The sequence below is a fragment of the Apteryx mantelli genome, chromosome 8 (assembly GCF_036417845.1).
Source record: "Apteryx mantelli isolate bAptMan1 chromosome 8, bAptMan1.hap1, whole genome shotgun sequence".
Taxonomy (NCBI): Eukaryota; Metazoa; Chordata; class Aves; order Apterygiformes; family Apterygidae; genus Apteryx; species Apteryx mantelli.
The window spans coordinates 29090998-29114638 of record NC_089985.1 but is presented as its reverse complement, the minus strand read 5'-3'; the positions used below and the strand labels follow the sequence as shown (position 1 = coordinate 29114638).

General features: G+C 36.2%; 1 protein-coding gene across 24 annotated transcripts in view; it reads right to left on the bottom strand.

The window, feature by feature from the left end:
• USP33 (ubiquitin specific peptidase 33) overlaps window positions 1-23641 on the bottom strand; it is a 54729-nt gene that overhangs the window by 13976 nt on the left and 17112 nt on the right. For 19 of the 24 annotated variants that reach the window (XR_010884911.1, XR_010884912.1, XR_010884907.1 and 16 more), the window contains 16 exons: window positions 22653-22766; window positions 21679-21757; window positions 19025-19445; window positions 18467-18607; window positions 15515-15627; window positions 13999-14171; window positions 13796-13890; window positions 13214-13247; window positions 12357-12402; window positions 11459-11639; window positions 9964-10090; window positions 7606-7775; window positions 6105-6186; window positions 3310-3418; window positions 2008-2110; window positions 1063-1131 (listed from right to left, as the gene is read on the bottom strand). Coding sequence is in view for 9 of the 24 variants with exons in the window: in XM_067301027.1 (XP_067157128.1) it covers window positions 1063-1131; window positions 2008-2110; window positions 3310-3418; window positions 6105-6186; window positions 7606-7775; window positions 9964-10090; window positions 11459-11639; window positions 12357-12402; window positions 13214-13247; window positions 13796-13890; window positions 13999-14171; window positions 15515-15627; window positions 18467-18607; window positions 19025-19445; window positions 21679-21757; window positions 22653-22766 (2057 nt within the window). In the remaining 15 variants the exon portion in view is untranslated. Of the gene's footprint in view, window positions 1-660; window positions 725-1062; window positions 1132-2007; window positions 2111-3297; window positions 3419-6104; window positions 6187-7605; window positions 7776-9963; window positions 10091-11458; window positions 11640-12356; window positions 12403-13213; window positions 13248-13795; window positions 13891-13998; window positions 14172-15514; window positions 15628-18466; window positions 18608-19024; window positions 19446-21678; window positions 21758-22652; window positions 22767-23641 lie in introns of those variants that run through there. The other 5 variants (XR_010884915.1, XR_010884916.1, XM_067301025.1 and 2 more) reach the window with 4 other exon arrangements.

Below are 23641 nucleotides of genomic sequence, written 5' to 3'. Positions count from 1 at the left end.
AAGTATTTCCACACCTCTTTCTTTTAATTTCTACTTATGTTCTAATTTGAATCAATCTAGCTGAAGTGAAAAGTTAAAAACTACCATTCTACTTACTGTTACTGATCCTAAACTGAATTCTTCTGTTGCTATACTTCAGTCAGATGCTTCATAACCTGTATTTGAATCCTATGTTACAGCTTAAATCTTTAAAATGCACTGGCACACTCCTGGGAGCAAGAACTCATTCTTTCCAAAAAAAAAAAAAAAAACCAAAACAAAACTTAACATTTTACAGCTGGTAAGATTCACCCAGGAGCTAGTGGCCTCCAGTGAACTGCCACTGGTAGGTCCACTGTATGCTGAGGCATTAACTCAAGTTTTAACTGTGAAAAAATCCAATTAACAAGTAAAGATTAACCTTAACACTGCATTTTTTTCCTCAAATCTGAGCTACAATGAAATGAAATATCCACATGATGCTTTCACAGGAAATCTAAAGTCTTCATAGAGCAAGCCATGTTAGAAAACTTAACTTTTTTCTCTACACACAAAATTCAAATAAATATAAGCATCTGACTATGAAGAATAACAAATAATCTATCTTTGTACGCTAAAAAAGTTTTTGCAATATACAGTAGTAAATAACTTGCAGAAAAATGAGCAACAACATTTACTCACTGTAGTTTGTTTCCCTCTGTCAGGAGCAGCTCTCAACTCAAATTAGGTTTCAAGATTCAGATAACTAAATACAGATAGAGAACACAGCCTAAAAGCCAAAGTTACTCTGCACTGCTTTCTACACTCTTATCTGCACTTGGCTTAGTCTATTATAGACACTATTTCATAATTTTATGAATAAGCTGGCCTCCCAAAAATGGGCCTTGTAACAACTACGAGTTCTTCAGTTTCCCCTCCAAATTTAGTATTACTGTTTTTCTTAATTAGAACAGAGCACAACACACATTCCCCAGGAATTATCATTTTACAAAAACAGTTAAGATGAGAATTTATAATAAGTTTTCCTAGCTTCAGCAAATACATCATTAGGAGTCCAAAGCTGCAGCAATATCAGACACCTACCTTGCTTTAGCACAACATTTCCACATTTTGTGACTGCAATCTTGGCATTATCAATGGGACCAGGAGGCTCTAGAGTGACAGAAAGAATGATTAAAATGAGAGAGTGAAAACAAACAGCAGTCTGGAGGTTCCGTTTTCAAATGAAAGGAGAAATAGCTGGTTTGCTTTCTGCTTGTTCTTGTACTGCTCAGCAATATGTTCCAAGCTGTTAAAAGCTAATCAGAATTTTAAATAAAAGCAGGATTTTCCAAGCATTCATGATTACAGTAAGCCTTCAAGCAATGTAAAATGCAAATTAATCCTAATTCTCACCTCCAGCCACACCATCCTAGAGCAGACTCAAAGAAGATTATAGAACATTCCGTCAGTGTTTCCATTTTGAAACTTTATGTGCACCTAAAGAAGGCTAATAGTGATATGATTACAGTTGTCTGTGGGTCTAAATTGCATCATTGAGGTCCCCTTTCCTCCAGAGGCTACAGCATTATCAATCTGTTTGTACTGCATAATGCATGCCTCCTCATACCTGAACCCAATTTTTCTGCTGCTGCTAAAAGCTCGCCCTGCTCTCTGCAGATGTTGGTGTTTAAGTTTACTACCACTTTTGGAAAGATTCAGAACAATAAGCATTGTGTAAACCTGAAACCACCCCTCTCCAACTAAGTAACATACTTTCACAACTATCCCACCATCCATTCCCATGGATTATCCAATTTTGACTACAGTCTGTAATTTGATTTCCAAATATATTTGCTACATATGAAAACTATGTCTTAATTTTTTGGTGAATTTTTTGTTTGGTTTTAAAGAGCTTTTGTTGCCTTATCTTCCTATTCTTCCTGCATCCTTCTACTAAAGTACAAGCAATTTACTTAAACAGTACTACTATATGACAACAAGAAGAAAGAAAAGGTTACCCATATCTTGACGTGAGCCACAACTTACCACTGTCTTTGCCCTTTACAAATCCTTCCCATTCTCTGAACCATTGCATGCTGATGCAGTAAAAAGTCGATGGAGATTCTTCTTCTTGGAATGCTCTATTAAGCTGCAAGGAAAAAGAATTATTGTTTTTCTGCCTTTTTGTTTTTTTAAGCTGCTAAATATTTTTACCCACTCACTAAATATTAACAATATAATACACCGCCACAAAAAAAATTTAAAGTACTTCAGATCATCAGAATTGTAAAGCCTTGGTAAACTTCCAAAGTAAGAATTTTGATGTAGTGGTAGCCTTCAAGTTAAAAAAGATTTGTTCTTTACTTGAGAATTTAATTTCCTCCCTCCCAAAACAGCTTGACTTAAAACAAAAAATCAAGTCACTCTTCTTAAGCATAAGTGCTTATCCATGAAACACTACTGGAAAATTACCGTGAATGCTGAACTTTTCAGTGTAAACTTAATATAAGAATATCATAAATAGTAAGCTTATTTTTATAAAATAAACCAGTGTTTTGAAGATTTGCTTCATTGTTAGATAGCAAGTTCTTTGTATGATGAGCTACATCGCCATCTATGCTTTTCCCCTAATAATTTGGTCAGAAGCAATTACAATTCCAAGCAAGGAAGACTGATTTTATGACTTTTGCTTTAGTTTAAAAACATGGAAGATTTCTGTTTCTTTTGCTTTAAGAGATTCACACCCTGGTTGCTTGATTTTCTCCTGCAAGACAATACAAGTGACTGTACAGATTGCAAAAAGCAGCTAAGTAAAGAGTCCCAGTTGTATCTAACTAAACTTGTTCCTCTCCTTGGAAAAAAATAACTATTCCTATAAAAATCTTCCAGCAAGACCTTTAATTAAGGTTTAGGCAGTTTAACGTTTTATTTTTGTTCAGAGACTATGGAAGGAAGACAGGGAAGAAAAGAAGAACTTGCTACATGAGTAATAAAATGAGCTTAATTTTATAGATCCATTACAATACTAACATTCAATTCACACTGAACTATTTGTTTATACCTCTAATGTTATTTTATATCAACAGGTACAAAATTAGAACCAGAGCTAAAGATTATGATTAACTATATTTCCTCAAGTTACATTTCCATATAAACAATTATCTGGGACATCACAAGGACACTGTTGCTGCTAGCAAGAAAAAGGTGATTCTATGTAGGTATACAAATATTTTAATAAAGTCTATTTGTTACATGAATCACCTATGCACATGGTAACCCATAATCTGGAGTCATGAATATCAGATGATGTCAAAAAAAGGAATGAATGAGAACTGTTTACTTTTTTACCCGAATAAACATTTCCAATTCGTTTTTCCTTCTTTTTTCAATTCTTTCAGACTCTATTTGGCAGGTATGACAAACATACAGATGATTAACAGCTGGTCCTCCTCCATACCTGCAGTGATAGTTAAAGAAAAAAACAAAACATACCCCCACAACACATTAACCTTGTGGAAAATAGCATGCAAAAAGAATCAGGCACCTGTTAGGCATAACAAGTGTCAGCTTCTTACAGTATGTAATTGAAGTCTGATGCATTCCAGTGCTGATCACACTGACCCACATATACCATCATTTATTTTCTTAATAAGACTTTGTACTTGATCCTAAGACATAACGATCTTCCAAATTCTGACTGCCTAAAGCCAGTACAAACCGTCCCTAAAATTCTGCTAAAATCGCATACTTTGAAAGGAGTTACTACTGGAAAAACATGTTGGTGAGTGATTATTCCGAATGAACACTCTTACATACCATGTGTGATTTATTAAAAGCCTCCAAGAAACAGCTTATGGAAACATTTCAACCAGTTCTATCTTAAACTAAGCTCTAAACCTCAACGTTTATTGTTTATTTAAAACAAACAAACCAAAACAAAGCTACTTCCGCATGCCCCTATACCCACCATAATTTGCTTGTGGGCCAGCTGTCTGCACACAAGGAATTCCTTAGGGCCCCTGTTACCGAGGAGCACAGCATTAAATATCGTTCTGAACACTGGCAGGCCTAGAAACTACAAGCCTGACAAAGAAAATGCCCATCAATGACTAGCAGCACTAAGAAATGCATTTACTACAGCAGAAAGGTCAAGCTGAAATACATGTTACGAAATAAGGATATTCTTAGTGCTCCTTCCTAGCCAATTACTTATTCTTGTCAGAGTTGCGCTCTTCTGTTTTTCTTTCCCCCTAAAACTTCAGATTTTATTCCAAAACTTCCATTAAATAAGAGATAAAAAAGAGCATCCTTAAATATAACGAGATGAATTAATGTTCAAAAGCTGAATAGTTTTTGAACAAGAGTGAAAAAGTGACCATGTTTACTTAAGAGACTAAAACTAAGTCTGCCACAGAAGGCATTGAATCTGAACAAAACAAAACTTAGAACTGTATGTTTATCAGTTCACAAAAATAATTTGGGATGCTATTGCTTTCCCAAATACAGAAGTGTTGTATTATATCTGAAAATTGAAGAGTTATTTCGGTACAACAGCATTTGTACACACAAGGTTGTTAGTATATATTCAGTCATCACATCACAACTTAAAGACTGATGTTTTATAAGGCGTTTCATAAAATGGTCACCACTTCCTACACACCAACTGTTCCTTTAAAGCTCATGTTATGATTTTAGATTACATTGATCAGTCCACAAGTTTTTGACTGAAATAGGTCAAATATGGATTATACCTTTGATTTTGAAGCAATTCTGACTCCAAAGCTATTAGAATTGAATAAAATAAGAATATTGGTAAGTGAGCAGCAAAATAACAAAGTCTGGACTCATATAGATTAGCATCCTATGAGAGTATCTGCTTTTCCTTAATGCTACCTCAGTAAGTCAACTTCTGCCATAGCGGTCTTGTTTCTCTCAATACTTGGCTTTCCCACCCTAAACGCTCACCCATGGCACTCCTCCATGATTGCCAGCTATTAGCAAGACAAAAAGCAATGTATGGTTGCTCCAGAGCTACTCTATGCTGATGCGGACACGTGCTGGTTAGGAGGTCAGACAGAACGGACAAATATTTAGTAATTATATCTCTTCTCTACCTACTAGATGTTTCCCAAAGTCTGGAGGATCCTGCCGTCTCTGGGCCTTCTACTTATCAAATATGACTGAAGTTTGACATCTTATTCAAAAAGTTTATGGTGAAGGGAAATGAATGAGAAGCTTAAAAACATTTTCCTTCAGATTTAACAAATATTTCTGGTACACATGTAAGGGATAATGCAGTTCATTTAATAGACACAGATATTTGTATTATAAATTATCTATACAATAACATATTAAATATATAATCATATATTAACATATTATATATGCATTATGTATGATATTTATACAATAATTATTGAGAAGAAAAATTCAGTATATGCAGGAAAGTGGAAATAAGATGGCAATAGCATTGTTTCTATTTTTTCCTTGTGGCTATTTAAGCCTTTTTTTTTTTTTTTTTTTTTTTTTTTTAAATCTTAGCTATAGCTCTTAGGTGCCTGGGAATTAAAGAGACAAAAACAGTTGTTACAAGTGCAATACAGAGTTGTTAACCTTAACAGCTAGGCTCTTCTGCCACTTTTTTGTTACTTTAAAAGGAGACACATTTTATAAGAATCCCTCCCACATAAGCAAGCCCTTAAACCTGACCCATAGGAGAAGTGTGGAGTAGTTATACAGAACCTTTATATCTAAGCTATTTTGAAGCACTGCTGGCAGCTGAGGCTACAGATTCAAAGCCAACATACAAGAAAAGCTGTCTCCAGCCAACAAGGGAGCAGGAAGCTGACACAGAGAGCTCTTTCAAAGTACCTCTTGCAAAGCATACTTTTGCTGACCTACTTTGTGTTGTTTTGTACAGACCCTAAACGATGTTTATTGATTTAATACTTGAGCATCACCCCAGTAATACACTACTGTTCGTGCAGGCTTTTATTTAGTGTTACTTTTCACAAGCAAATTCTATAAATCTGCACTTTGAAAAATCTTTTAAGCCACTAATCCCAGAAGTCTAATCTCACTGCTTGGCACACATTTGCTCTCAAACTCTATCACAGGACTTTTTTCAGTTACATGAACCTTACCTGCTATACAGATTATCCCATATATTTTGAGGTAGCATTACAACCAGGTCTTCTATGAAACTTGCCTTGGGTGGAGGAACACCTGCAAAAGCAGCAGCAGAAAAAAGAAAGAAAAAAAAAAAAAAGGCCTGTGGATTTTTTTTTCCTTGGAAATTCCACTTTAAGAAATTTTGGGAGAGACTATGTTAGAGGTCTCTAAATCATAAACCCCTGACCAGTTCAAAGTAGTCATCCGAAAAAAGTTTTACTTTGTTATATCACTGTATTTAAGAGATTGTTCTTTAATTTTAGTGTCTTATGATGCCAAAGAGAAGCTGAAGAAGCCACATGGAAGATTAAAGGAAAAGGACTGGAATCCTTTCTAAATACCAGTTACAAAATGCTTCTGAAGGTATACAGTTAAACAGCAGTGAAAGATTTTGTTTATACATGTAAAAACACTGATTTACTAAACTATCGTACTCAAAATTCATTCGTTTCTGTCAGCATTTTTGAATTACTTCAAGACACATGAATGCTTGAAAGTTTAGAGGGAGGAAGAAATAGAGGGGCTTGCATAATTAGCAGCATTGAGTTACAGCATATGGTAAGCAGCTACGCATTACACAAAATCTTTTGAAAAGGAGTATCTAGTAGCTAGGACATGCGTATAACATGAGTCATCTGTAGTAACCCTGCAGAAGGAAAACAGCAGCGACAAGGGCTGACATGTAGACACACTGCAAACAGCTATAGGGGTATAGTACTCCTTTATTAAGAGTTTGGTTTAGCAGAAGGGGCTGCATCTGTAACTGCTAACCTAATACAGGTGCATTTCTCATTAGAAAACAAGTATGAGAATACCCCATAACGCTAGCTTGGGATGTTAGCATTCATATGGATATTTCCACTAAATAGGTCTTGCTGTTATGCAATTCTCTATTTTTATTAGCATTTAACATACCAAAGTACAACTTCTATGCTCCCATACAAAATATACAGAATTACTACTGAATTCATCATACTGCTATGCACTGGATATTCTCCAGACCAATTTCTTGTCCTGTGGCTTTCAAACCTTCTTGTTGCTTCCAGCTCGTGGCTGAACAAAGACTGAAATCAGTTAAAAGACCAAAAAATTAAGGATGATAAAAATGATAGGGTTTGTTAGCTGATAGTTGATAGATTGTTGATAGTTTGTTTTAAACAGGAATATAGATGTTTATTATGCAAACAGATAAGCCAAATCATCTGTCTCTAAGAAGCAAGAAAGCTTATGTACAACACCAGATGTGCAGAGAAAAGACAAGATTTAGGAGGACTTCACATAGTATCATTTCCAAATAGTCAGCTACTAAAGTAAAAGAAATCCAAGTTACCTAGAAGCCAGAAACAGATAGCTGTAGCATAAACTTATTATACTCAATTTCCTTTAATTTCTTGTACTTCCTGTACAAGTATACTGTACAGCTACAAGCTGACAGGCAAATTCTTTGTAAATGGTACTCGGTTACAGTCTCACCTCCATGCATACAGAGAAAATCATTATTTGAAATTGGTCCTGGCTCTGCAAAAGTCTTGAATTTATTTAACCACTGTCTGGAAACATAGAACTGCAGAAGACTTGGTTCCATCATATTCAGTAGACCCGATATCCTCCGTCTTTCTCTCTGTGCTTCTTCACTGCTCTTCCTATTACAGAAATAGAAATCATTAAACAAAGATATATCCTTTAGTGGAATGCAGGTAATTTACTTTATGGAAAGAAACCTGTACTTTCAGTACATTACCTGGGCCACATCTATGCTTCAAAGTTCTACTGGCAGTACAACAGTTGGTTTAGCATGTGAAAAACTCGCACCTTCTATGCATGTGCATGACAGAAACCTAGAGTGCTGTATGTTACAGAATTACACACCACAATAGTTGGTACTAATGGTTCCTGCAAAGTGGAAAGGGCACTGAAGACTACACTCCATTAAAGTTATGCTTGCCCTTAGTTCTGACAAAGCCATAGTGTGGGTGTAATCTTGCTTACAAGAAAGAACTTTTGCCTGCATAGTTCAACAATTCGAAGACTCCCAACAGTTCTCATCCTTCCTGCCAGCTTCAGAAAACAAATAGGTGGACTGCAACAGAGACTGCAAACTACACCACAGTGGTGATCCTCCACAGAAGGAGGAGATAAGGCTCCCTGTCCATCTGCAGCATATGCCTTTGGGCTAAAGCCTTGCCGACTGTAGTCCTTTGACATTCTCCTTAGCATCAGAAGGAAGGTTGAACAGTAAAGGAGATACTGCAACTCCCCTACTCCCTAGTTTGGGTAGAGTCTCTTCTCCAAAAGCAGACTTGAACCATTCATCCCATCCTTCAGAGTCCCTTACCTGAAATTTGACTCTTAACTGGCACAAATCAGTTGATTTATGGAGTCAAAGTTGATTCAAATAGCTGGGTAGAAAAGCTTCAGTTAGGCCTAATAGCTATAAGCAACAAAGGCTGTATGGCAAATATACAGTATAGCAAAACAACTACAGAAGAGTAGGAAAAACAAATGCTATGAACTCAATGAAAATACATTACCTGTTTAACTTCAGATCAAATTTATTTAACAAAAACCCTAAGTCTGAAAACAAAATTCAAGTAGGTAAGTTCATTTTCAAGCTGTAATTTAAAAAAGCATACATATCCCTACTAAATTTTCATAAAGTCCTAAAAGGGCATCACCTTGTGTGTGGTAGGATTTTGTGTGTATATTTTGGGGCTTTTCTTCTTTGTTTAAACCAAACTAAATATTGCATTATTTTATTCTTTATTTTACTTTTAAAATGTTTGCCTACAATCAGGTACAGTGTTCATTCTTAGCAATACATCATGACTTCCACATTCCTTTTAAAAGACCTTCCGGGTCAGACTAACAGGCTTAGCTTGGACAGTGGCAGGAATGAGTGCTCCTGATGAAAGTTATAACATTCTCACAACATCTTATTCTTTAATTCTAGCACAATATTTTGTAGTCAACTTTTAGTATGAAGTTTTATGTTAGTAGAAGAAATTCACAATCTGAAAAGATTTCTAGAAAACGTAAAATATTTTAGTTGCACTTCTTGTTTAAAGTACAAAAAATCCTTAGGTCTCAGATGGTAACAACATGATTTCTCGCCTTTCATTTTGACTTTCAGGAAAAGATCAGCCTATAAACTCCCTGAAGTTAAATTACAGCACAGTAAAACCCCTGTTGTTCCACATCCCATCTGCTGAAGAGTTTCCACAATTCCCTTTAGAGCTCTAACAGTTCAAGTCTGTCTGTGTGAAAAATCTCCCCTTGTGCAGAATTCCCTTCCTCTAATTGAAAAAGAGGCAATTGGCTGCCAGTTCTAACAGTTGCTTAAAGTTCTCTTCCTAGTCATCTTACTGTGCTTTATTTACGCAGACTGAAGATAATTAAAGCCCTAATCCATTTCTGAATTTTCACTTAAAGTTCTAAACATGTTCAGTTACAGAGTAAAGCGGCTTCAGTGTTCTTGGTTACATCAAAACAACCCAGTAAAACAAACTGAGCACACTGAAACCAAACTTCACAGTTTGACGTTCTTCCACTCTTTTATTGCCATACAGCCTTTCTGCTATACAGCACTAATGACCTATGCAGTCTATTATAAAATAAAAGTGCTTCTCAAGCATGACAATCAACTCGGGCAATCTGTTCAGAAGGTTGGTAGTGGCAGAACAAGTGTTAAGGACATAACTGAAGGATGAAGTCTCTCCCCACTATTTCTGGTTGGTCAAATTCTTCCCTTAGCTGAATGAAAATGGCCCAATTGCTTAAAAAGTTATTAATTTGACTAATTTGAACATTATCGTGCTTTTAATTTCTTCTTACCTGTAGAAGAGCACATATGCTTCTGCATTTTGCACAGTGGATTCAGATACTTCTGTGACACTCTGGTCATCAAATTCATACCACAAATTATTTAAATTGTTTCGACAATAAGCTATATAATGTCCACCTAGAGTGTTAGAAGGCAAGAGTTATTAAAAAAATGTTCATAGCTGCCCATTTTACTTCCTTTCCACGTACTGTATAGTAAGTACAAAAAGTCTTTTAAAAAAAGTGAGAAACTTAAAATCATTAGCAGACAGTACTTGGATATACCTACTAACTTCTCTCAGATTCAGGATCAAGTTCTTCTACATTAGCTAGTGAAGAGTTGGACACAGCTTTCAGCATATTCTGAACTCTTCAAGCAGCTTGTAGTCTACCATGTTCCTCATGGAACTCAAACCAGACGAAGGCTGCTTGAACAATTCACCCTAATTAATTTCTACAACAAACTCTTCAAGTCTTTGTATGCTTTATAATAATAGAAATAAGCACAGCTGTATAACTGCTATATGATATCAAGATCATACTTAATGGTTCTCAATGCTAGTCATAATACATTTTAAATAATTATTTCTTAAATACCAATTAAACTGACAATTATTAAATAATCAAATACCTACTAAACTGATTAAGGGAAGCATCATTCATCAAGCACTAAACAGAAAATGAGACAACACTCAGAAAAAGCAGTGGCAAGACAACTTCATCTAAACAATGAACCTCAGTTCCGGGAGTACCTGCTATAAAAAAATCCATGAAGTTTCAGGCTTCTGTCCTCAAACTTACTTTTCTCCTACTTTAACAGATCTTATAAATACTGAAAGCACCTGGGCAGAAATGAGCCTGACAGACAACAATAAGTTTCTTCTGCTACTCGTCATTATGCATAAATAGCAGTTATCACCTATGTTGGGGTTAACTGGCACAGATCATCTAAGTGTTTACTTAGATGTTACTTAGTTACTGGTATGTCTGTGGTGCTTCCCAAACTCTTCCCAAAAAAGTAAGGAATATGAAGCATCCAAACATTAGACATACATAAATCAGCTATGGAGAGTAGCAGACCAACTGATCATCTGCTGGGACATAACACTAACATTATTTATACATTCATGCTGTTTACTTTCAATAGTGTAATAGGAAAAGGCAGAGGGAATAGTTGGAGGGATTTCTGTTGTTTTCGGGGAGGGGGGGGGCAGGGGGGAATGCTGGAGTTTTGTACTTGCTTTGTATTCCAGGATCTGTTAATTTTTTTGGATTGCAATTTTATTTAGCAACACTGTACAATTTCAAAGATATGTCTACTCTTTAAGAGCAAGTCTTCTCACAGTTTTAAAGGTAAGAATCCCAGAACCTATCGCATTTAAAATTATTCACATTTAAAATTAACAATGCTTATCTACTCACCCTTCACTACATAAACATTATCTTTAAACCAAAGTGCTGATGTGAATAGCAATTGCAAATGCAAACTCATCAGCCTCATACTTACTGCTGGCAGTTCCATGATGACAGATGACAGATAACAGATCATAAGTCACTATTTGAGCTGGACTGTCCTTAGCAAGGAAAGGCTGAAGATCAAGTCCTTCCAGGGGAAAGGATACATGAGTCCCAATTTTTGTGGAAAACATAAGTTCATGTCTAAATCTTTTGAGATGAATGCACAATATCTGTAAGAAGGATCAACAGACTCAAGACCTGTACATGCTACTATTTGATAGACATACATGTCATCTTTTCATCATCCCAAAAGTCTCATTTTTCCTCTATGGCATAAGGCAACCAATCAAGCTCTGCGTTCCGCAGAGTTTTTTAATCAGTTGTGGCTCAAGCAGTTACAGATGAATTAGGAATTTTCTCAAGGACTCATTATAATGACAGTGTAAGAGACAGTCCTGAACAGTTATTAACACTAATGCAGCAATGAAGGACATACCTTTTCTCTTCCTCAATGCACCTATTGCACATTCTTGTCATGAGGGACAGCAATTCCTCCTGATTATTGCAGCCATCAACTCATGTTTTTAAGTTTAAGATTTGATTACTTTTAAAATGCAAAACATCACATGTCAAAAAGACTTCCAAGTCTCACTATATTATTTAATCCTATGCTATGGCATAAATGAGTTCTGCAGGCTGACAATAACAACACAGGGGGAAAAACAAACAAACAAAAAACCCCCCAACCTTCTTCACCTTTCATTATGAATGTTCACCTTCTTATATGGTACATAATCAAATGCTGCTCACATTCTTAAATATCAGTATGAAGATAAACTTTCATCATGTAATGTTATAAACACAATTTACTCTGTGCAACTTAATAGCCTTACCACATTCCTAATCATGCAGAAAAAAGTGCTCTAAAGTGCACGTGGTAACAGTACCTCAGGAAATTTTTGCACTTTGCAGAATTTAACTCCATTTCTTAACCTAAGCAAAAGAAAAAAAAAATGTTTAGTTCTAAAAAACATTTTGTTTCATTATGCTAGATCAGCAAGAGACACGACAAAGCCTAAGCTGAACATGAAATTTGTAAACACAGAATATTTCTGGAATGCAGACTAGACATGGAGTAGCCAAAATTATACAAACAATGACCCTTTGGAAGAAAAGAATTTGTTCTGCTGAAAAATTCAAAGCAATAGCTACAGATAATTAAGTTCCATCTACCTAATAGTTTCTCCTAGCATAGAGAAAACAACTTGAAGCTTCATGGAAGCTGAGTATTCAGGGAAAAAGCAAACAAAAACAAAACAAAAAACCCAACCCATCCAACTAAGTTTATCTTAAGAAATTACCTACAACAGATCATTAGTTATATAGCAAGAAATGATACTCTTTTTCCATACAGGGCTTTGAGCAGTTTTCAGAGCTCTTCTGTTTCTTGCTTCTTTAGTCTATTAAAGCCATAGCATAATTTTTTACACAGCTAAGTAGCCTATTGCATCTTGATGAAAACCTGCTAGTATTCTAGAAGCATAACAGCTTTTATCTTGATCAAAAAAATTTAGAATGGTCTAAAATTGTATGGAACAACAGAAGAAGTAATCACATTTGGTTTATTATAAAGTATTGTGAGTCAGTGCTTACTGACTCCTGCACCTTTGTTAATAGTGGCAACCATAGCACAAGGTAGTATCAAAAGATTGCAGGTACTACAACATATTCAAAAGAAATAAATGCCTCTTGTCTAACAGCAAAAAATTACGACTAATTAAAACAGAGGTAAAAGCCAGCTTACTTTTTACACTTTCCACAACTGTACATGTTATCACCTGCAAACATGTGGGAGAAGAAAAATAGCCATTATTCTCCAAATCCAAATAGTTATTCTTCAAGTTCATACATCGGCTACATAAAAACTTCAAGGGAATTTGTCTTTAGGTTGCATTCAGTATTTAATTGCTATGAGAGTGCTGATGTTACAACTAGATAGAAAAGGTTCTTCAGTTTTACGCTTTCTACTATGAAGCAGCATAGTATAATTCAGAAGAGAGAATGCCGTATAATTTAAAAGGGAAAATTTACTGAATGTCCACATTAAGGATATGAGGAGCAGTATTGATACAGTTTTTTGCTGATATTTCATTAAGCCAAATTCAGTTTCATTTGACATTTCCAAAGTAGCCTTTACGTACATTTCTTGCCTCAATATTCAGTTGAGTGAGAAACTTACCTTTTTAAAATGAATGATCCCATAAGCAAGGAATAACCTTATTAGAGTCTAATAGGTGGCCTTTCCGTAACTGCGTAAAGCAACAAAGATACTAATCTTTTTTTCATGGTTGAAAAAGCAAGTATATTAATGTAATTAACCTCTTACCCTTGAGCTCATCTCTGGCGAAAAAGGCAGCAAGACAATCTTGTAAGTTTACAACTGGACCCCAAAACCAGCTAGGAACACATGAGACAACAAACCTGAAACATCATTGACAGAAAAGAAAAAAACCAACAAATGTTCTGCCAGAAGAGCAGAAACTGGAATTAGAAAAAATAAATAAATAAAACAAGTTAAAAATCATTTACCTTTTGAAATACTCCATAAAAAAAGCTATCCATCCCTGGGGCGCATATGCTTCTCCACATGATCCTGTTTTGACTAGAGAAGTCTGATGACTTGCAGAATGGAGTTTAGCAAGATCTTCCTTACCTGGAATAGGCAAAGACAGATCCTGAAAGGTCTCCAGGGTTACAGACACCTAAAGCAAAGAACAAATGAAACAGAAGAGAATCAAGAGAAACAGTAATTAAATTGAATTCTGTAAAGTTCACCAGCAGCTACCAAGCTGTTGTGTAGTCTCAAATTCCACTAGGTGGCAAACTAGTTATCAATTAGGCTACGTAAGAGTTCATGGCCTGGGGTGGGGAGGAATTAGAGAGATAGAGCACACATATGCAAAAGCAAGTGAGCTTGTACATTATCATCACTGAAGCTTTGGTTATTTTCTTATGCTATTATTAATCATTTTTCTTCCTACTAGTGATACAAAGCCCTAAGATTTTTGCCTCAGGCTCCTGTTAGGCAAGCTACTTTCAGACAGCTTCAGCCTATTGTTGACAGTATTTTACTTTGACATTATCTTGACCTGATGTAACTGGATCTGCTGCCAGAGATTGTCTATTCCCCCAGCTGCACATTTTATTTCTCTCATGCTGGATTTAGTGATCACAGTCACAGAGTAAAACAGTTAAGCAAACTAAAAAAAAAATTATTTGCATTTGCTCACCAGATCAACCTATGGTCTCAACATTATGAGCTCCAAAACAAGTGAAGCAGCAAGAACAGGAATAAGGTGAACATTAAACCATATCCTTCGTCCACAAAGGTTTACATATCCAATATTTGGTACTATTGCTTTGAAATTGATGAGGTATACTATACACACTTAGATAATTACATTTTTCTAAATGCTCACCTGTGCTGTTCTAAATAATCCTATTAGCAAATAGTACAAAAAACCTGTTTCTGTGACACAGCACACCATCCAGTAGAAGACTGAACTTCAGAAACTAGTTTGTGATTCATATCACTTGTAAAAGTAAATGTCTTTAGCTGGATTTTTCCAAAGGGCTGAGTTTTCTCAGCCTCAATTTACCTGATAAGAGTAATAAAGTAGAACAATTTAACTACCATCTTTTACTTTTCTTTGTAACATTATATACCTGACAACTATCACAGTAACAGGTATGCATCAGGAAAAATCAGAATATTACCAAACACTAATCCTACCTAAGAGAAATTGAAGAACAACTTTTTCTTCAACCTTGCTGTAAACCAGCACTCAAAATGTTATTTTTCAGCTCTATGTTAATTTCCAGCTGAATGAAAGCAAGCTAGTCCACATACAAAGTGCTGGTAGCAGCTCCTGTTAGGATTTGAGTAAACAAGTATGAAACAGCCTTACCTTCTGAGCAAATCTGCCACAAGAAATAAAAGATTACCAGGGAATGACTATATCCTTAAAGTCAAAATCTTTTGTACTGGGGGGGGCGACAAAAAACACCCACACAAAAAAAACACTCCCCCCCCCCCCTTACTCACCCGATCACAAGTCAAGCACTGTACTGAGCTTATTATAGTCCCATCAAATATGTCAGAGATGACACTCCTGTACTTCTTGCGTTTCTTCCTTTTTGGTGAAGACACAGTTGAAACTAGTAGAAGATGACAAAAATGAAAGTAATCAAGGCACTGTATGATTCTGCTTTTCTTGAACTTTGCATAATATAATTAAAGATGCCACATATTTAAGATTAAATTATGGGACAAGCTTCCTTTTCTCTTTAGTAAAGATTTCTCAGAGATTTCACAACCAGATTACTGCTGCTACCACCAGGCAATCCATTTCACTTCTTCAAGCAGCTTATAGGGACAAAGACTAGAAAATTTTGCCACTGTTTAAGTTGAGTAAAACTCAAACTGCTAGTCTTGAAATCCACAGCCTACTACCATCAGATTAATCCCTGCTGTAATCCCCCAAAGTACAAGTTTAAATAGGCGGATTCTGACATGTAATTTGATCGTATTTTTCCAGGAAGTTTTAACCACATTGGGCCAAAGAGCTGAGCTCATACACAACCTCACTGTATTGCAACATTGATGACAGTGGGTTCAAACAGACTAAACATAACTAGTGTCTGACCTAAACAACTGCTGATTAAAACAAAACCAAAAAACCCCCAAACCCACACACCCTGAACCCCCCCCATCCTCTACTAATTAAGCAAACCCACCAGAGCAGCCCCTCTGCCAAAGTCAGTACGTTACCCAAGAGACTGCTCAGAAGTCTTGTAGGAGTCAGAAGCAAACCTTGCCAAACTGCTGGCAGTCAGTAAGGAGATAGGCAGTGAAACGTGGAATTAATTACAGTGAAAAGGAAAGCAAACTCCTCTGATAAACCTTTCATAAAAACACAACCTCCCAAGGCTCCTTTGTAGATAAACAGTTTGCCCATTAGCAAATACCCATGGCTCTCTGCTGTCCAGCAGTATTAGATATTGCCTCTGTCTCTCCCCTACCTAGAAAAATGTCTAAAATAATGGAAAGGTCTGAATTTAGAAGTATCACTGACAGAAAGAAAAGCTATTAGGAGTAATCTGAGGAGTCCTCTTCCCACAATACATCAGATATATATTATTTAGCATGGACACAAACCACCTTATATTGCCTTTTGTCCCAAATTCTGTAAGGTTCCTTTCAATCATTTATTTTGCCACTACGTGGCTTTAAGATGCTTCTAAAGCTTCCATTCCAGTGATTTTGGAGATGTGCTATATCTATCACAATCCATGTTAACAAATAGCAGGAAGAAATAGAAGACACAGACAAGCAGGGGCCTCTTAGAATTACAGCACCCAGAAGACATCATTTGCTTTCAGCAAGGAGAAACAGAAGAGAACAAGGGAATAGGTGTATTTACTTGACTAGGTAATTACAAGTGGTTCACAAGTTCTAGCACAGGGAATAAAGAAAAGCAAGCTTGTGAGCCTGCAAACAGCTACCTCACTACTTCCCTCACCACTTCTACTGCATACACTTACCTGCTCTCTCAATACTCCGTAAGTATGAGCAGGAGTGAGGTTGTCAGGAAGTGACAAAAATCAGAGTAGTTGAGGTTGGTAGGGACCTCTGGATATCATTTGGTATGTCCTTGTTCAAAGCAGCGCTAGTTTTGAACAGTGGAAAATCCACTTCCAAAGAGGGATATTCCACAACACCTCTGGGCCCCTGTTCCAGTACTTGACCACTCATTTCAAAGACTTTTTTCTTTCCATCTAATAGGAATTTTCCTTACTGCACCTTCCCTCCATTTCCATTTGCTGTATGGCTTCAAGAGCAGTCTGGCTCTGTGTTCTCTATAACCATCCATTAAATAGTTGAAGACGGCAAGATTCCCCCTTTAGCCTTCCCTTCTCCAGGCTGAACAAACCCAGCCTCTCCCTGTATGTCACAGGCTCCAGCCATCTAACATCTTAGTGATCTTCTGATGGACTCACTTCATTTTAAGTCTTTCTTGCACTAGCAAAGCCAAAACTGGAGACAGTACTACTATTCAGCAGTTATGAGACTGCATCAGAGGGAAATAAATGGACCAAGGAGGTTGAAGCAAGTGACTTAAGACCATTTAAATCCTCCTCATTCAACATCAGTGTTGAAGCAACAGAAGGATAAGCAAACACTTTCAGAGCTGAAGCTTTGTTGGATGAAAGAGGATCACAGTATTGGGGGGTTTGTTTGCGTTTTTAATGCTAGCCTTAAAACTGTGTTCCAAACTATGAGCTTTTATTAAAATACTCTACTGTTAGAGAAATAAAGCCGAAAAAGCCATATTGTATTGTTCCTTGTGCCCTAAAACTGCACTGTCCTGGAGCTAAAGGCAGTAGAAGTCTAAGCTTTTTAGATGCTGTCTGATAAACAGGTCATGCCATGGAAAGTGCCAAGAGAAATATGCTACACTGCACAAACAGTAGCAACCAGAGAGCAGCTACAGCAAAGTGATTTATCCACGATAAAGGTATACATGGATCCTTAACCTTAATAACCTAAAATGTTGATTTATTGAACTTCTACCGAAGAACCTGTGCGCATCTCCTCTGAAAAGCATTCACTTTTATTTCTTTCTGTGGGTACTGCCCCCCTCCCACATTTCCCCTCTCCCCAAACAGGGGCAAAAGAGACAGTTCTCTACTACTCCACCTTCCAAAAGCAAAGGGGCAAACAGTATCCATGCTTCCAAAGAAAGAAACAAAAGCAAAGAGAGTCTTACTATACGTCCAGCTTGTATAACAACCACTGACCCGTTCCCCATCAGTGAAAGGGGACAAAAAACGTAAGAACAATGCTGCATTGCTACACAAGCAGCGTGGAACGAGAACAGAGACAAAAGTGTTCCACATCTGAAAGCCTGCTGTATAGAGGTTAAGACACAAGAAACAAAACAAAAGTTGGAATAGAGAGCAGTTCAGTTTCAGTAGGGAATAAAAGGGCCTATACCTTTTTTGTGGGCTGGTGCCAGTGTAGGGCACGATGAGCATGATTTTGGAGGACTGTTTGATAAGCGTGCATTCATCCCTTCATTTGATGAGGGGCTTTGGACTGCAGATAGATCATTCATGTGGACATCACTGATGTATTCTGCAATTAATATTTGCATTATGTCATAAATTCTAACAAAAAAATTTACTGTAGAACAAACTGACACAACAGTTAAACAGTTCATTTATCTACGCGGGGGGCAGGTCACTGGACATTTACAAATGCAGCATGATTTCAATTCACATATTAAGTTAAAATCAAAGCAAAAACACTCCCCCTTCCTTCTAGGTTATCTGAAGTCTTATCCAGTACAAATCTAGCTTCCCAGGTGAATTCAAATTGGATTACAAAACATCTAAACTGAAAGATAAATTAAGAAGGTGCATTATTTACAAGTAAGCCCACTTACCCTATTAGACCTATAGCTCTCTACTGTGTTCTAGAGCTCATTTCCACTCGCACAGTTATGTCAGCTAAGAATGTCACTATTTTAACTGCACATTAGTAATGTTTTACCTGAGAATCTGCTGTGTATCTGTACTTTGACAGTTCCTTGATTATTTAAAAATTCAGTAGTTTCTGAAGCAGCATTTGCATCTTTTTCTAAGTCTTCCATAGAACTTTCTTGGTTAAGCTTGTTGCACAATGCTTTTTCTTTCTGCCAGTCTTTGGACACAACTGAGCTGTTTTCATCATCCTGAATTAACATAGCTGTCTCTGCAGGATCCTCTAAGACAGGTTTGAAAACAGACTCATTTTCTGATTTGTCACTGGTACCACAGGATTCACAAGACTGAAAGCCTACATCTGATGGGCTTTTGTCTCCTTCCATACTCTCTTCAACACTCATAGGCTGGGCATCTTCCACTTCTACAACTGGCTCTTTTAGTTCTTCATGAAGCAAGTCCATTAGGCAACGCAAAAATTCTTGTGCATCCTAGGATTTTTAAACAAGTTTTACAACATTAATTCATTGCATTTGGAAAATATTAAAATTGTATCAGGAAAGGATATGAATAACTAGAATGAAAGCTACACCTGACTGTTAAAAAATTAAAGGATAAGGTAAGTTCCTCCGCCCCTAGTCTAAAGTTCAAAAGAAATTTGATTTTCAGACAACATATGCTTCCTGCATCCATATCTGATGTGTCACAAGGAATCCTGAATATCAATACAAGTTTCCTCCTAAACACTTCTCCTGCTGATGAGCTTTTTTGACAACTTTAACAAAAATACTGCCATAGCTTACACATACAATAAATGTAACTCAAGCAACTACCAAGAACATGGTCAGACTCCAACTTTGCTGGTAACAGACTGTTTAAGGGGCAGATATTTGAAACCTTACGCAGCATCTTCAGTAAAGCAATCAGAGCCTTGCCTTCACTGGGCATGGAAGTTCTTAATCAAAAAAGGATTACAGTATATTTATTCCAGCTTTCCAATTGTATTATATTGGCAACAAGATCTTAATGTTTCTTTTCAAGCCCAAACAAGATTCCTTAAGGACTATCAGTCTTTCCACAGAGAACTGTAGAACATTACTGCCAGTCTAATCTGCGTTTGGAAGTAATACTAAAAAACCCATCAAATTTCAAAATCCACCCACCAGCTGGGTTCCTGGGGATAGAGAGTATCAAATAAAAGCAAGCATGGGAGAGAACAATAGCTTCTTTTGGGTAACTACTACCGCTCCATTTTCTTCTTTACAGTTTGGTTGTTCATAATAATCACTTTTGCTGCTCAGCACTCCCACCCCACCATCATAGCAGCTATTTATTAAGCTCCAACTGCTGCCTGGCAAACATTCTTGTTACTTGGTTAATAAAAAACACACACATTATTACTTTCTTATAAATTACAGCTATCAGATGCAGATTTTTTCATTATCCAAGCCCAAAAAATCAATAAGCCTATTTGCTGAGAGTGCTTTTACAAAAAGACAGCTCAAAACTTGAGATGTACATTAACCAGTAAACATTCTTAATTTAGCAAAATAATTCCTTTTTTTTACTGAAGATTGGACAAAGCTGACCAACTGGCCACCCAGCTTGTGAGGCTGGGCAACAGGAAAGTGTCAGTCACATAGATTCTGTTATGTTTTAATTGTTAACATGAAACCTATTACTAAACACAACTGAAGTGTGATCCAGGAAGAACATAAAGGTCTCATTAAGTGTTACTATACATGGAAAAAAATACTCTCCACTCAGCATTTAAAGCTTCAGGAATCAAGTTTCCATATAGTTTGTTAGGTTATCAAGATTGACCATTTCCTACTTTTCCAGAAAGTCAAGTGGGTCTTAAGAAACTAATAAGTAAGTTAAACTGTCCTAAACCACCAGAATAATTCAGCAACTGAATCAATATTGAGATTACTATTTAAACACTTACTTTACAGCAACATGCAGTATTTGAACATCAAAACATGTTGTTTTAATCCTCCAATCCACCAATATTAAACACATTAACAGAAATAGCAAAGTTTCTTTGAATTACAGTAGATTGCTGAAATTTGTTAAGGATACTAGTAAACTTTACTAATTAGAAAAGTAAAGTTCCTCCTGCCAAAAGCTTTTAATAAAATGCTGCAAACTATATCAATGCACCAAGATACTGTCTGAAAGATCACATAAAGAATGCCTTTACTAAGTAATAATTCATGTCTACTTAACAGCTTACCAATTTACAATTCCTGCAATGCTATAGGAAACAGACATGGACTTTTTTTAAAAAAAAGCTAATAAATAAAAAAAATGGTACTGTGAACTTAATTTAAAAAAATATAGCTGGCAGATGAATATCAAAAAATTTTATTATAAGCTTTTTTGCTTTTATGAACACCTTTATTTTATTTTCTGGGACTGCTCAGACATTAGCAGTGTTACCTAACACAAATAAGAAAGTTCTGGGTACTCATTATTTAAGTTTTCCTGAAAGAGGGGAAAGGAATTATTCTCAAAAGTCAAAGCTTGATACAAATAAGCAAAACAGCTGACTTAAATGTTGAAAGCAGTTTCAGATGATCTAGATTTGAAGCACATAAACTAAAGTTAATGTTGAAATTCCTTTAAACACACACAGGTAGTATGATATTTTAAGCCTTAAATTTAAAAATAAAAAATAACCTTATGGCTCAGGCAGATTTAAGATATAACAAGAAATTTTACCTGTTGAGAATAGCCTCGAAATGTTGGATTAACAGTTTTAATTCCTTGAAATAAGCCAGTAGGAACAACAGAACCAGGCCTAAATGAAAAAAGTTTTAAGTGTATATTAAAAAAAGAAAAAAGAAAGCATTTAAGTGGAATTTTACATCCTTACTGGGATCATAATTTTAACTGAAACTGAGCTATGACAAGTCTAACAGTTTAGTACCAATCTTAGCCCAACATAATATTGGTACCAAGTTATTTGTTAACATACAAAAATATTTTTCTTTGCATCTCTCATCTGACAGAAATAGCAAAGACTGTATTAGCCATTTTTATTAGCCATAGGATTTAAGGTTCACATCCTCCGATTGTCTCCGACATGAAGAATCAAACATATTCTTCACACTATGCATAATTACTATTTAACTGTTTTGTAAGTCTATTTTTGAAGTATTTTCTTAGACAGAGATAAATTCCATGCAAGGAAAAGCAACTGATAAAACACTGATACAGAATCAAGGACACAGAAGACAGATCAGATCTAAAATATGTAACTACTTTATTTCTTACAGATATAAACTTGTTTTTAATAACTTAAGGCTACTTTGAACAACGCTTATTCAGATATATCTTGATGTAATTTGTAGCAAGGAAGACCTATCAATTATTTGTCCTATCTTTGGTAGATATGGAAAAGAACAGGTTATGACTTGCAGGATTTATATCCTCCTTAGTCTTTCCTTTCTAAAGCAGAAGCCTGACCCTTTCAGCTCTTCGCGAAGATCATTGTTTCTTCCACACAATTTTCCTACTGAAATGGACCTTTATTTCCCAAACAGCATGTACCAATCCTTTTAGAACAAACTTTTAATTTAAATTAGTATTTCTGTGATACAGATGAGAAAAAATTTACACCTAGGACAGATTAATCCATCCTATACTGAGGACGTCTTATTTATAACCATTTCATCACCAAAATGATGCAATACCTGCTTTTGTGCCACAGCTCTGTCATCAGCTTGAGGTAACTTTTACAAATTGCTGGTTTCTTATCTGTTCTGGCTAAGGCTCCGCAATCAAGAAAAAAGTGTGTCAAAGGTGGGCTGATTAAAAAGGAAAAATATGAATGTTTTCAAGTAGTTAAAATGCAAGAGGAAATCCATACTTTGTACAAGATATTAATCAAGAGTAATTACTATTAGGTAAATGAACAATTCAGTTTCCTGGGTCCTTAAATACTGTAGCCAACATTTCCTAGTAGGACAACCTCATTGGAAAAGCAGCTCTGCTCTTCAAACTTATTCAGACATTTGTTAAAGCACCAGAATTGTCCAATAGGATTCAAATTCAAGGCAAATTCTACTGTCCATCACATAAATACACATACACCTCTATGGGAGCATTCTGTAAATAGGATGGCTGTAAATAGATACCAAAAATCTTTTCACTAGCATCCAGCAGTGCCATGAGATGTTTCTAGGTAAATAGTTTCTACTTACATGATTATTTACCCATTTACTTCATGGTGTGCTGTCAACTCTCACACTCTCCCTCTCCACCCTTTTGCAAGTCACACCACCTTGTACAAGTTGAACTTATTTTTATACAAGACAAAAGGCGATATTCCAGCATACTTGCACACTATGGTATTTCTCAGATTAGATGGCTTATGCCACTTCTCCACCTTCTAGAGAAGAGTAGAAAATTAGAGCACCAATATTTCCCTCAGCTCCCCTCTCCCTGAGCAGACATTTCCGGTAAGGTCTATTGAACCTTGCCCTGTCTTGAACTGCAGCCAAAAGCAGTTGCATTCAGTAAGCATATATGATATGTGCTTAAGTATTATGTCAGCCTCTAACCACCTGCAGTGCAAGAAATTCCAGAGATGGACAGTGTTTCTATCTCTTTAGCCTTAAATTTCTCCTTCATGAACCTGTCCACTATCTCCAGGTGGGGAGATGATATTGTATTCTAGACC